The sequence below is a fragment of the Camponotus vicinus genome, unplaced genomic scaffold (assembly GCF_025532165.1).
Source record: "Camponotus vicinus isolate PSW18456_S1 unplaced genomic scaffold, iyCamVici1.0 SCAF_12, whole genome shotgun sequence".
Classification (NCBI taxonomy): Eukaryota; Metazoa; Arthropoda; class Insecta; order Hymenoptera; family Formicidae; genus Camponotus; species Camponotus vicinus.
In genome coordinates this window covers 11,104,940-11,119,923 of record NW_028141948.1, presented here as the reverse complement: position 1 = coordinate 11,119,923, position 14,984 = coordinate 11,104,940, and the positions used below count along the sequence as shown (strand labels likewise).

General features: G+C 33.4%; 1 protein-coding gene and 1 long non-coding RNA gene across 4 annotated transcripts in view; one reads left to right on the top strand and one right to left on the bottom strand.

The window, feature by feature from the left end:
* Window positions 1-14,984, bottom strand: part of LOC145963545 (zwei Ig domain protein zig-8) — a 188,269-nt gene that overhangs the window by 7,806 nt on the left and 165,479 nt on the right. For all 3 annotated transcript variants that reach the window (XM_083085611.1, XM_083085612.1, XM_083085613.1), the window contains 2 exons: window positions 13,225-13,333; window positions 10,196-10,368 (listed from right to left, as the gene is read on the bottom strand). In XM_083085611.1, the coding sequence (XP_082941737.1) occupies window positions 10,196-10,368; window positions 13,225-13,282 (231 nt within the window). In that variant the 5' untranslated portion in view covers window positions 13,283-13,333. The remainder of the gene's footprint in view (window positions 1-10,195; window positions 10,369-13,224; window positions 13,334-14,984) is intronic.
* LOC145963550 (uncharacterized) overlaps window positions 1-14,984 on the top strand; it is a 188,727-nt gene that overhangs the window by 103,021 nt on the left and 70,722 nt on the right. The gene's annotated exons all lie outside the window — the stretch shown is intronic.

The window sequence follows — 14,984 nt, the reverse complement described above, 5'->3', positions numbered from 1 at the left end:
ACATGTGAATATATAAATTTGCTATTACATTTTACGTATATTTTTTATCGGCTACCTCAATCGCAAAGTGCTACATTAAAGAACCTTTAATGAATTGGCCATATGTGTGTGACCAGACATTGCTTTTATGTTTTATACACACACACAACACGTAATATACTATAATGACATATATTGCGGTTGTATCAATTTATTATTTCTTTCTACATCTTTGCCACTTTTACAAAATATATTTTTATAAATTATCACACACGTTTTGAATGTGAATGGTTGTAACTCCAAACGTTTTCTTTGTCTGTTATTTTTATGGGAACATAAAAATAAGTGTATAATTACATTCTAAATATGATAACGAGGATATTACGCCTTTTTAATCAACAGCTTTTAATAAAATTCACTTTCAATTAGAAAATTCTTATTCTAAACTTTAGATGTCGCATGTTTTAATTAAAAACCGTAAATATTACGTTAATGTAAATTTTAAATACAAGATGCAAGAAAATTCACTTGAAATATCTGGAGAGTTACATAAAGATTCGCTACACGTATTTGTAACCGCATGTGTTTTATTATCACTTTACAGTTCGAGTTAATTTTAATTAGAATACTTTTAAATTTTCAGTTAATTAAATATATTAAATATATATATTTATGCAGCAACTGGCTGGGAATTCTCGGAACATAACAGTAATGCAAAAACTTGTCACAGAGTCTCCACTTATAATGTGCATATGAAATTAATGTACGCCTCTAACGAAATTATCCTTAAAAATATAAATTAAAAATATTATTATAAATATTATTAAATATTACTAAATATTACTATAAATATATATATTTTTTTTCTTTTAACTATACGATAGTTTTCTTTCTTAATGAAAATGCAAAAAATATTAAATTTAATCGATTGTGAGAAACAGAAAATTTTTATAGTAAGACTTTAATAAACTACAAAAGTCATTACAATTTTCAGAGAGCTTGCTATAAAATATATCGAAGATTATCTACATCTCCAGTATTTCGATCTGATGGGTCCGTTAAGATCCGTCATATCGCTAAGCCAATTACTTTTTACCTTCTGATCCGAAGTCGGAGCAAGCTTTATCATAAATGTCTTAATACCACCAGAACGTAATTAGGCCGATTCCGCGTAATACATCCTGGGCAAAACCAATTCCTAAGGATATGACATCTCTAGTAACTGCCAAACCCGGTAATCCAGGTTACTTGCTGTAATCCTGGATCCAATCCTGAAAAGGGCATATCTACGGCGCACCGACGTGTAACGGCGAATCCAATATGGCGAGAAAGTGCGTTGTGTGTGTGTGTGTGTGTGTGTGTACTTGCTGGCCTTTGACTGGTGTAAGTTATCGGGTGGTAGAGTTTGCCGCAATCAGCACGAAGTTACAGTGAACTTGCCAGTGTCTTCGCGAGCAGTCAGGAAAGACAAGGACGCTCAAATCCCCCTTGGACATCCGTCGTTCAGTTTCAACTATCTCCAGATACAGATACACGTGTACGTGGATTGTTAAGACGAGTAGTATTTTTTCGTCTTACTGCAGAAAGAGGTTTGTTTCTCGCGATACTGACGTGATCAATTAAAGAAGCTCCTACGTCTATTAAAAAGTCTAAGCAAGATTAAGGTCACAATAAAACTCTCAATAAAGCTAATATATTTAAGCTAAAACATCTCATCTATTTTTCTATTTATCTAGTTTGTAAAGTTAAATTAAAAATCAGAGATTTAAGTATACATGTGTAAACGAGAAAATAATTGTTTGCTTCATCGATTTATTATTTCCAATTAGTGCCATTATTTTCTTTTTCTTCCTCTTTCTCTCTCCTCTTTTTATCATTTTAAAATTAAATATGATTATTAATATGATTAATATGATAGTAATAATCAAATTATATCAAAAATTATAACATGTATCTTTGTGATTTAATATTTTATTTATTCGAGAAGGTATTTCTATACAATATACAAAAGAAAACTAAAAAAAAAACATTAATAGATTACTAGATAAGATGCTAATGGAATTATTTTTAGCTTAAATACATAAAGTATATCTGGCTTAGAGAGAAACTATGTTGAAGTTTGTGGACGACGAGTCTACTTGGCTTTCGAGTGGAAAGGGTTAAAAGTTCGTACGCGAAGCGCAAGGCGAGTGTAACCCGCAAAGGATTAGAACCAATTAAAACTTGGAACGAAATGCAAATTGGAGTAGCATATGTCTGATTCGCGTCGGGCCTACCTACTTAATTTCCTCTTACGTTATTTCGCCCGACTCGATCATCATCAGTCTTATTAGACGCGTGTTAGGTAACCGATCGTCCCAGAGAATTCCCGTGGCAAGCTATTAAACTGTGCCTCGTGGGGATTGCTGGGCCCAGGCACGGGAAAGACTTTGTACAGCAAGTAATGGCATTAATACGCACGGAAAGCGCACACATGCGACACATGAGCTAAGATGCACCATCATCGCTTGTAGAGAGAGCTTAATTGGGAAATATCCCGGTTACGGGCTGCACTAAGCGACTCGCACCACATATATTCTTTGTCTGACAACCGGGAATTGCCGCAATCGGTAATTTATGCCGCTATATTCGAGATACCTTACGAATTTGCAGCGAAACAGAAGCAGGTCTTAAACACAAATAAGATAGTGAGATAGGGAGATAATGGAACGATTAAAACAACGACTGCAATTAGAATCCGTGACTATTACAAAAAAAATTTTCGTTATGGATAAAACTTTACTCGATTAACAAAAAAAAAAGAAAAAAAAGGAGAAAAGTTTTGCAGCGATAAGAACATTTCCAGTACTAACGAAGCCGCACCAGCAGCAGCAAGAAGGAAATTAAAGACCGCCGCTCTATCGCCATTGCATTCCTGCCGCGATCGTTTTCGACTCTTTCTCGATATAGTATCGGGTTGATAAGGAACGCCGAAAGTTCATTCGCTTATCAAGCGAACCGTTTTAAAAGTATTCTTGTAATGAGGAAAGTTCCTTCACCCTATCCGGACCCTACGCGAGAATCAAGCCAATCACTACACAGCCACATTTTATACACGTCGCAGCTTCGAAAAGTTATAGCTATAGCGATGATATTACTCGCTAAATCGCGCGCGAGGAGAACTGGGAGCGATAATGCTTTCTAAAGACATTAAAAATAATTAGTATTTAGTTAACATAGTGTATATGGTGTGAAGATTTATTACTGGATATCCCACAGGGAGCGATTGCGAATGCATACAAATATGGTATGCATTAAAACTTGCTTTATGAATACCACAATTTAATTTTATTAGTCGAATTTTCATCGGGTAAAGATAGAAATGTGAAACGCCGCTCTCGGAAAAAGCATATAAAGTATATATTTTTTTCTAGAAGAAAGAGAGAAAGTAAAAAATAGAAAAAAGATTAATTTAAATATATTTTATATATATAAAATCAAAATTATTAAAAATACTATATTTTTTTTTATGGAACATATATTTTATTATCAAATTATTTACTCTTTCATTAATTAATTCGATTTTATCACTTCAAAATATTTGAGCATATTTTTTCTCAAAATTATTCCAATTAATTTCTATGGTTTATGATAGTAAAAATCAATTCCCTGCAAGAGAAAATGTGTACAACGAACTTGTATATATTGAATATATAACTTGTATATATTGAATATAACTTAATCAGAACATTCTCGCGAGATTTAGTTTGAAAACGATATGTCGATTTTGATGTATTGAAGTGTGAAGCGTGATAATCCTTGCTGTGTAGCGCTCAATCACTGTATCTATTACTTCTAATCAAATATTGACATTATCATTTTAGAAATATTGGAAAATCACAGAAAATCGCAACATTTTATGTGTGATAATTTTAGTAGAAATATTTCAGTAGAAATAATGAAATTCTAAAATTTGAATTAGCCTTAGATAAATTTGATTAATTCCTCGAATAAATCAATAGATGCGATATAAATAATCCAGCTACTTTATAAGAGATTAAAGCTAGATGATGATATTACGTTTTATATTAGTTCCACAAATGGATTCGTAATTTCATATACATGTATATTGAGGAAAAAACATTAATTTATCGCGTCATCGTTTCATAATAATATCGATTCCATCTGCGCGCGCGCGCGCACGCCATCCAATCTATCCTATCTATTTGTGATATCAATCGTATTTTACCACGATACGTTTCATTTAGTTCGTGCACAAAAGGGCGCTTTTGAAACGTACTTTCTCGATTCGACATAGACGCGCTCAAACAAATTATATCACGCGCACGGGAATCCTGTAGACGAGGATCGAATATAACCACGAAGCTTTATAGCATCGGAAAGGATGAGCTTTCTTGAAGCCTTCATTGATGTTTCATTAATGGATCTCGATTTCGACGCCTTGAACATAAAAAAGATTCGTATTATCCGTGAAAGAAGGAACAACTTTACAAGACACAGACGCGATGAAATACTTGAAGATGCTTTAGAAGGGAAAGAAATTTAGCCTCGATACTATGAGAGGATTCTTCTCTTGAATTTTTTCATTTCCGATAGTTTCCCCACTCCTTCAATCTCTCATTCGTTCCATCTGCATTCTCAAAGGACTTTACTCTTCTATTCACTATCCGGATATCCTCTATTATGCCTTCGCTCATTTTATCTTACGATTCATCGTGGCCGAGAATATTTTTCGAAGGATTCTGCTTTTCGCTGGTAATCCGCGTATCCATTTTCTCCAGCGAGATAAGATTTAAGAAGAGTCATGTGACGTATCTAAAAATCTATCAACTCCTCGTCAGTAGCACTCAATTTGGCATTTATTATTTAGCCAAAAATTTGACGGTAATCTTTTCGACTCCTCTTTCCATGATATAAAAGAATATTGCATTGTTTCGAGGTGCAACGAGATGCATTATGCCCAATACGCGAATAAATCTGAGCGGAATAAGTTAATTCTATTATACAAAGTCGCGTAACATTATGCGCATAAATTGTTTGGCCAAACTGCAAGCCGGCACATAAATTCAACGTCGGCAACATCGAGAATTGGAAGATCGCAATAAACGAAACGTGTTTGATCCTTCGAGCGTGAATCGCAACTTCCGGAAATAATAATTAATTATCGCACTAAAAGGCCACTTAGGACATCTCATTTTCGGAGTGAATTTCATTTACGGCGGAGCAAAGATTCGTTTCCTTTTTAATACATATGAGCAGATACGATCGCTATAAAGGAAACGTTCGCTCTTCGATATCTCTCTCAGGCTTTCTCTATACTTAAAGTAACACCGGATACTTGAGAGAATGGAGAATAAAAGACTTACGTGGAATAAAAACGACTTTGAATATTTCCGCCGTGCAACTTTTACGCGAAACTTTTTCGGCGTGCTCCGAGCGAAGATAAATGGCGTTTTAAATTGAGGAATCCGGGCTCGTTGATAAAACACGAAAGGAAGTCTACTAATAATTTATTTGATATTTTATAAGTAGGATTTCGTGTAGGAATTTATACCGATCCAGCGTTTTGCACTTAAAATAATGGATAATCGAGGGGTATCTAATAAAAAGATAAGAAAGATTATAGGAAAGTTAATTTTTCATTGGTATTATTTTTTTATTAATATTATTTATTCAAAAGTGCTCTTAGAGTGGATATATGTTTGACTCGTCAAATGCAATATGAAATTTATCAATTATTACAACATGATTATAATTAGAATAGACAAATAGAATCGCAGATCAAAGCAAATAAAAGATTAAAGTGCGAATGAATGTGCGAGATCTTTAATTCAAAAAGAGGATCAACTTATTCTTCATTTATCATTACTACATCGTATAATATTATCTCAGTAAATGATATTTTAAGTAAATGCATAGTTTCGGTTTGCTCGTTCTTTGTAAATGTTTTATGATGCTTATATGGTTGTCATTGTAAATGTATGATATATTATCTTATTGTAAAAAGAATAAATTTCCGTATGGTAGCAGTTACTTAGACAGATATGTAATGCGCTTTGTCCTCCCTCGGTTCCTTCCCTTTTTACTCTACTCGCGGAAACCCAGTACTTTTTATTTGTTTTTGTCTCGGCCGCGGCAAAGAAGCCTAAGGCGGCCTTGTTTCTTATTTCTGTATTTCTGTAGTACACAAGACGCGCATGAATTCATCTTTTATTCATAGTCGGCGACGGTACGGGATCCGTCGAGGTTATATGCGATTCGTGACAGAGAGTTTTGCATAAGTGGTCTTAGATTTTGCAACTTTTGCATTGTCCAGAACAAAAATTTCGCCAGCGGACGATCATCCGATACAGCGAGGAACAATAAATAAAGCTATTGATTTCTGAAACTCAAGTTTCTCAATTTTTTAGTTACAATTTTTCCAAAATTTATTAAAATTAAATTTGCTTACATGTAAATATATATATTTGCAATATGCAATTCTTATTTATCTCAATATATTCTTAAAATATTTTATATATCTTTATATTTATTTTTGCATGAGGCTAAATATTAATATTTTTATTATCGAATACTTTCTTATAATAATGAATTAATATGTATTATTAATTAATATGCTAAAGTATGAAAAAATTTATATGCATGAGAAATTATATACGTATTTAATTCATAGAAATAATAAGCAATGAAGCAATTTTTAAACTTATTAATTATTTAAAATTTTGATTTGTAACGCCGATATTTTAATTAAAGTACATTTTAAAGGCGCGAGATAGAATTTGTTTTGTAACCGAGAGAACAAAAGAGGAAATGAATGAAATTGATTCTACTGGAAACAATAATCTTATTAAAATGAAAGTCCTGTGAAGAAAATGAAAGCGTTGAAAATGCGAATCGCTTCGTTGCCGTTATATCTGTAAGGACTTCGCTCGATACGTGAAGCGAGTAGAAACGTGAAATACTCCCATCGTAAGTAAATTACAACCCCGAGCTCCCTGCTCACTCAGTGCCCAGCGGAGCTGTAAAATCTAGAAATCAAACGGAGAGAAATAAACCTGCCGTGAAGTTCGCATAAACATGCCGCTTTTCAGAACGTCTCGAGGTATTCGCGTCCGTTTATAGCAATCACAGTCTTTAGCATCGGCGATTATATCGATTTGTCTCTGACGATTATTGAAATGCGATTTCGATTTATGTCAAAGCGGACGTCTGTTCTTTTTACCCGACATTCCCATCTTAGAAACGTAATTTATTAAAAATTAGAGGAAAACACACGAGAGAATTCAGAGGATTATATATTTATAAATGTGGAAGCCCCCAGAGAGGAATTATAACGCAAAGAGAGAATTTTATTTTACACGAAATATTTCCTTTTAATGAAAAATACAAGCAAAATATTGCAAGAAGACTTAATCCGGACACATCAAGGAATCTACAATTTTAGAGATAGCGATAGTAGCGTATATTTTTTATCTGATATATACTTTGTGTAAATCTCAGATATGACAGCTTAAGGCACCGCGTTTTCAAACGACGACCAGACAGCTCCGTGTCGGAAGACGCGCATTTAAAGTCGGCTTATGTCTCATTCACGTCGGTATGGGAAACCCGTAGGTCGGAATTTCATGGAAACGTGCATTGCCTGTCGCCCGGAGAGAATCCATCTGTCGACTCTTGGAATTCCATTCCGATTTCTCAAGTATACCACGGCGAGTATCGAGAGAGAATGTTTTCACCATCTCTCGATAGCGTTTATACGGATTGCCCTTTCGTTTTCTTCTCTTTTTTTCAGAAGGAAAAAGAAAGGTACGACAGTCACGCGGCATCTGGCGCAGCGTCAATTTAACTCTGAAACTCTCTAAAATATTCTGAAACATTCCGCGAGTGGGAACTTCGACATTTTCGCGAAAGGAGGGTGTGTAATGGGATGGGCTTCCGAGAGAATTCGCGTACATTCGCGCGAGGGTGTATTTGGAATACGAATCGATTGGCGCGATGCAAGGATATATAATCTTGAATTCTTCTAACGAGGAGAATCAAATTAGCATAAACGCGAAAGATGCGGCAAAGGCGTCGTAATTCCGCTTGGGGTGAATCCCACCTTGCCAACGTAATACGTTGGATTTTGTCGCAATCAGCCTTTTACGTCCGGCACTAAAAATCGACACGAACGATGCGGAAATAGCTTGGAACGAAATTCGAATATAGACGCGTTTGTTGTTTACGCAGATTGTCGGTTGATTCCGCGCGTTGAGGGAGAAAGGGGTTGAAACGCTAAATAAGACAAAGAGCATACGCCATCGCGGAGCGTGCGCCATTGCAGACCGTAAACTGGGGCAATTTGCTGGACCGACGGCTATAGTATTAAAGTACGTATAGCGAGAGCCGCAAAAAAAAGCAAACAACCTGCAATCCCCGTGTGCAAAAATATCATATCGACCTATCACTTGTACGTCCAGTGTGTGCGGCACATCGCGTTCGTTTCCGCTTTCAATATCGCGTGCGAAGGTATTCGGAACGCATATATTTGCACAATTACGCCGATTCTGTATCTTCGTAAGGGACGGAAACATCTGTTTGCGCTTTCAATCGCAAACTCGACATATCGAAAACAAACTTTACAAACGATTTATTAAAACTGGGCTTAATTGCGAGATGAGCGATTCGTTCGTTAATACCGTGTATTAATCCTTTCCTTTTTTTCTATGTACACCTGTTTTACATCATTTTCCCATTTTACATTCTATTTATATCACACATTGTGAATTTCGTTTGAACTTTATTCTATCCACTAAACTTTCGTTCTATTAAAAAATGAATAGTTTATTAAGTTTTATATATATATTTTTTAAATAAATATATGTGCATTTTCAATCTAATATAATGGAAATAAGCAATATAACTTGCAATGTAAAATTATATTTATATTTTTCGATATTTTTATATATATTTTTTATTGTTCCAATATACAAGAAAATGATATTTGATGTTTTCATTAAAGAATCAATTTTTGCACTAAAATTAAAACTTATCATTTGATTTAACTTTTTAGTTTCTTAGTAAGAGTAATTGCCTGTTCTCTTTTTGAGAGAGAGAGGGTGGGAGAGAGAAAATATAATAGAGATTATATAAGTCTTCATTGTGTGAATAGAACTGCGGGCGTGTACAGAAATATATCAACGTCATCATCACATGATGCTGAAATTAGTCACGCATGTCGTTGTCTTAGCACGTTGTGTAATTTATTTTTTACGGAGCACAAGTGATGAAGATAAAACACGTCTGAAAATATTATCAGCGCATGCGATGTCGAAATAATTTATGTTACAACGAAAATTTATGCTTCAAAACTATAAAGACGTTGAGGTAAAAGATTCTTCGAGAAATTTTCTTAATTTCAAATCTGATCCGCACTCAACGTTTTCCATTTTATGATCGTCTCATCGCTACGACACGAAAATCAATCGTATTAGAAATAACACACGTACGCTTTTGTTTACGAATCACTCGCGCATGGCATATGCATGATAGGAAACGGAAATTAAATAAAAATCGCTCGTCATCAGTCCGTATAACGGAAATGAAAATCTGGAAAAACTGGTGTGAATGTAAAAAAAGACGAACAGCATTGAAATGAATGGAGAAATGGCACAGGAAGAATCAAGTGGAACTAAAGCGAGAAATGCCATTAATATTTCACTACATGGATGCATCCAGAGAAATAATTTCCCAGTCTAAAATTATTCACTTCTGCATTTTAATTGATTATGAAGTATTCAGATTCCATGATTAATGCTATTCTTCGCATTTATGAAACACAGATAGAACAAGAATTTTAATATTCTTCTGTCATAATACATTATAGTATATATGATATTGATAATTACATTTGTAAGTCATATTCTTCATTCTATTGTCTCTCTCAAACTTTACGTTAATAAAATACAATGTAAATTATTTCCAACTTTTATTAATACATCAATGTATATTTAATATGTATTTAAACAATAGGAATGGAAGGCAAAAGTAATAAAATTGTTTATATTGCAATTATTTTTCATTAATATAAAAAAATAAATTGTATACATCATATTTTGAAACGAGAAAATCAATAAAGTGTCTTTTAAAGAATTTGAAATACTAAATTAACTGCATTTAAATGAACTACACAATATGTGTATACACACACACACACACACATATATGAGATACTTACGGTTCCAGCCCCAGGATCGGTAATTTTGCACGGCAAAACTGCTGTGCTACCACTTTGAGCAAGCACCTCTCCAATTGGTCCTTCAAGAACATCTTCATTTTTACCCTCCGGGACATTCAATGAGACGATTGCATTATTGGCACTTGAGTTTTGCTGATGCTTGGCCTGGCTTACTGAGAACATAAATTACAACAATACTAAGGATAGGAACCATTTTATTCGACTTTAAGTAAAGTCTGTGTATGACATGTCGTCTCAATAAATTAATACTAGCAATGATTTTTTCCGCAGTGCTGCAAATTAAAAGTTTTCTTAGGATTGTCATTAATTAGAATATTCTAAAAATTGAATGTTTATAAATTCAAAAATTGCTATAGTTAATTATAACATTTTTTAAAGAAATATATAATTATTTAATATCACATATATTTTAAATATATACATATATGTGCATTATGCATTTTTATTTTTTTATAAACACAGCATGCCATATTTTATCATAATTATCTTATGCAAATATTCTATAAAAAATATTATTGAAAGGAAATGCGCATTTTGGAAATAATATATATTGTACATAAAAACTCTTTTATTCGATCCATCTTCTGAACTTATAATGCATAAATTTGATTGGATATTGGCTTAGAATAAATTATATCTGTCTGATAATTTTTAATTAAATAAAAATTCTGTAAAAAAATGCTATAAAAAGATGCAAGGATTCGCATTGTATATTTTCTCCCAATCTAGAAAATTCTCGGATTTAAATATCGGATTTATAATAAATGTCTCTCCAAAAGTTGTTGGTGGTTCTAAAGCCGGCTATAATCAAAGATTAAGGGCGATTTCTCTAGGGCTGCTCGGTCGACGAAGGGAGCGGCGCAAGGACTGCAAAGAACGACGAAGCATCGTCCTGCCGACCTGAGATTAATACAGCCGCTATCGCGACGATAACGCATAGCCCGAGCGTCGCCCGAGAGTAGCTTAAGTGAATAACTTAGTCATGGCAATTACGACGGTTCGGCCGGGCGTTTACCGGCGCCCGTGGTGCGCCAAACCTGGCGAATTCCGGCGGATATTCAGCCGGAAATTCTCCCCCTTGTGCCCTCTCGTCGTTTTCCCTCACTCAAGAACTCTAATTATTCGCTCGTTCCTGCGCGCATCGCCAAACTTTGCTGAAAAAAATTTCTCTCGCCAGTATCTCGTTTCTATTTTTTCGAATTGAAAGCCCAAGCTCAAAACTGGATGTCTAGTAGAATATTTAGTAATAGATGTATGTTATTGACGTTTTGTTTTCAAAATGTAGCGAATATATTTACGATAATATTCGCTGCTTATGTTAACTTCTTTCAACTCTTGCTAAGATTTTTTTTTACTTTGGATTTGGCTACATCGGAAAAATATATATTCGTTAATAATGAATAATTATAAACATATATATTCTAACTAGCATTAACTATTTTAACTGCATTTGACATTTTCTTAAAAATTTCAGAGAATCATATTTCATTTTTTAATTGTATCTAAATAAATGTTATACGAATACAACACAAGATATTTCTAAGTTCTATGTTCTTTCTACTTTTTTGTTAAGTAAAATTTAAAAATATAAAAATTAAGAATTAATGTATTGAAAATTGCTATAAAAATATATTTAAATATAAATTTTCTCATGCTGAAATATTAGTGAACTTTTGCGTTCGGATATTTATTCTACCGTTTAATTAAAATATGTATGATTTAATATTCAATTAAAATCCGGTTTTGCTATGATGAGATATCCTTGATATATTTAAGATATCTTTAAGATATGAAATGAAATATCTAGAATTATCCACATACATAACCACGAAAGTATTCCATTGCAATGTGATACAGATCTCTGAATATAAATCTGTAAATATAAGCTTTAAATATTTGAAATAGCTATGGCGTGTGAAAGATATGCTTTTGAAAATTATACATGACGGAATAAACGATTATGATTTATTATGCATTAAATCAAAGACGCTTGTCTTCAATTTGAGCGAGGACAAAATAAAATTGCCCGAACTGACGTAATTTTCTAAATTGAATTTACCAGTGATTAGTACTCGTACGTACCAAGAGATTAATCTGGCACAATTTCAGAAAGTTTGCCGAATTGAGAATCGTAAAACGGCCTGGTAATAGGGGCCGGTGTGCATTTAATTAAACTTTCAATTAGATCTAAAGCTTCTGAGGTGTTACGACGACGACCTAAATTTTCAGTACCGCATCGCGTCGTTCGAACAAGATATTATACGAATTCGTTCGTTGGTAATATTAACGTCGACGATTTTCTTCGTCGATGTTCTTCGAGAATCGTCGTTCGTATATAAGAACATTTGACAACCCGATGGGTGATCGGCTCTATTTCAACGCGCCCGTCGAGAAGTTCGACGCTAACAAGGCGAGAGCATCGCCGTCGGTTTTCAGCAACGCGATAACCGGAAATTACATGTCAGCCATCGAATTAAGTGTTTTCCATGCCGACACGAAAATAACTCGCGCAAGTGTGGAAGAACGTGGCGTGCCGCGAGTAAGCGCGCGGGAAACGCCTGTGTTTCTTCAGGCGACTGCATCATTACCGTTGCAAATTGTATGCCGTCGTGAAGCGAATACCGACGAGCAGCGCGACGTAGGAAAATTAGGAACAAAATTATTTAGGCTAAGAGAGTCGCTACTTAAACACGCGATTTGCAAGACGAGAACGCACGTGGTGGAGAAATACGAATGAACCTGCCGTTTCTTGCCGCAATTTCTAATTCTAATCCTGTAAAGCTTCTAAAATGCCACCAAAGGAACGAACAGGTAAAGTCGGGAACAGCTGAAGAATTCCAAGTGAAAGAACTATTATTACTAAATAATTATGAATATATAATTTAGTAATGTAAAATAATGAATGATATTTTGGAAACTAAAATTTTATTCTCTATAAATAATTAAAAAGATTACTTAATATTTTTTAAACGAATGAAACAAAGTTACATTTACAAATCCAAACTCACCTGTAAAATACAAGTGTGTCTCGAATAAGATGCCCACCACGATCCAAAGTATCCTCATGATGATTAGTACTCGAGCCTTTTCTTTAAATATACATCTCTTTCGAAGTATCTGGAACATAAGAAAGAATATAAAAGTTTAACATTCATTTTTTTCGCGATCATAATTAGTTACTTTGATATTAAGTTTTTCCTTAAATATATTTCCTTAAATATATTTCAATCTTCTTCCTTCTCCCAAGATAGCGTTAAGTTGCAATCACAAAGTATTATTAAACTGAAAAACGATCCATTGTATAGTGAGAATAATGCAGAAAAGAACATTTGAATTGCTTTATTCAAGACATTCGATAGCACTATATATCGAGTGTTACATGTAACTCTCAAAGTTTAATAATTTCATAAAATGTCTTTTAACTAAAGAATAGCGATAGAGTCAAATCCTGAAGCACTTTATAAACTATGTTACATATGCAGTAGAATATAAAAAATTGACTGACTTTTTTTATCTTTTGGGCAGCGATGTTCTTTGCTTATTCATATATATTTGCTCTTTCCTTATTCGCATATTGTCGCCAGATACAATTTCCGGTAGAAGTTCTATTTTCTTTTTTTCTCTATCTCCTTCTCTCTATTTTCTTTTACTTTAATATAAAATGTATTCCCCCTCTTTTTTATTTTTTATAAATTCTTTTCTTATTTTTTTGACACTTTTTTTTCTTGGCACTTTATCTACAATTTGCGAGGCCATATGCGTTCGCAAAAGAAATTAAGGTCAAAGAGAAGAGCGAAAGTAACTGTAGCGTGTTCCAAAACTACGCGCAAGGTGTCCCTAACGTGGTATTAACTAGTTTTGTCGAATAAAAAGTGTTAGGTTTTTTGTGAGATACGTGCAACTTTTTCTTAACATTTCTTGGCACATTGATGTAGCGTTTTTATTAAATTGTATAAGATCAATATATGCATATATACATACATACATACACATATATGTATATATAAGGACGTGGATAATGTACTTCGTTCAGATTCTTATCCATTTTTAATCCTTTGTTATTTTTAACACGCACTTTCTTATAATAACATTTTATTTTTTTTATATAACAATGTAGTTACGTAATATTAAATTTACAATGTAGCTACATAAATAAATTTAAATTTTACAGGATTAATACACAGGATAAATGAAGAATAAAAAATAAATAATTAAAAATTAATTAAATATAAAAAATATATGTATATTCAAAGAAACAATATAAATTAAAATATTGAAAAATTTTGAGATGTAAACGAGAGAAAGATTTCTCAACTAAGAATTTAAAAACTTTAAGAATTTAAAGAATTAAAAATTAAAAGTAACTATACAGATAGAAGCATAATAACCTCATTAAGAAATAAATTAAGAGAGAAAGAGAGAGCTGAAGTTTTATAACATAAAAGATATACAATTAAAAAGCACTTTTTCATTACATAAGAATACAAAAATATGTGTAATAAATGAATTGTAAAACGCCTTTAGAACCAAGCGTCCAAGAGTTGGAACGAACCAAATAAAAATGCAGATAAAAGAAAGTTAATAAAAGGAATTTGCACGATGGAAAGTATGTCTGGCGGAAAAACTAAAGGCATTGAGAGAACATTGAACGTTGCCATTGGGAATCAATGATGAAACAGATATAAATTCCAAGAGAAGGCTCTCTCTAAGATGGAAATTCGCGATCACGCGGGAGATACACCAGTGAGCTTCGCCGGGAAAAACATCG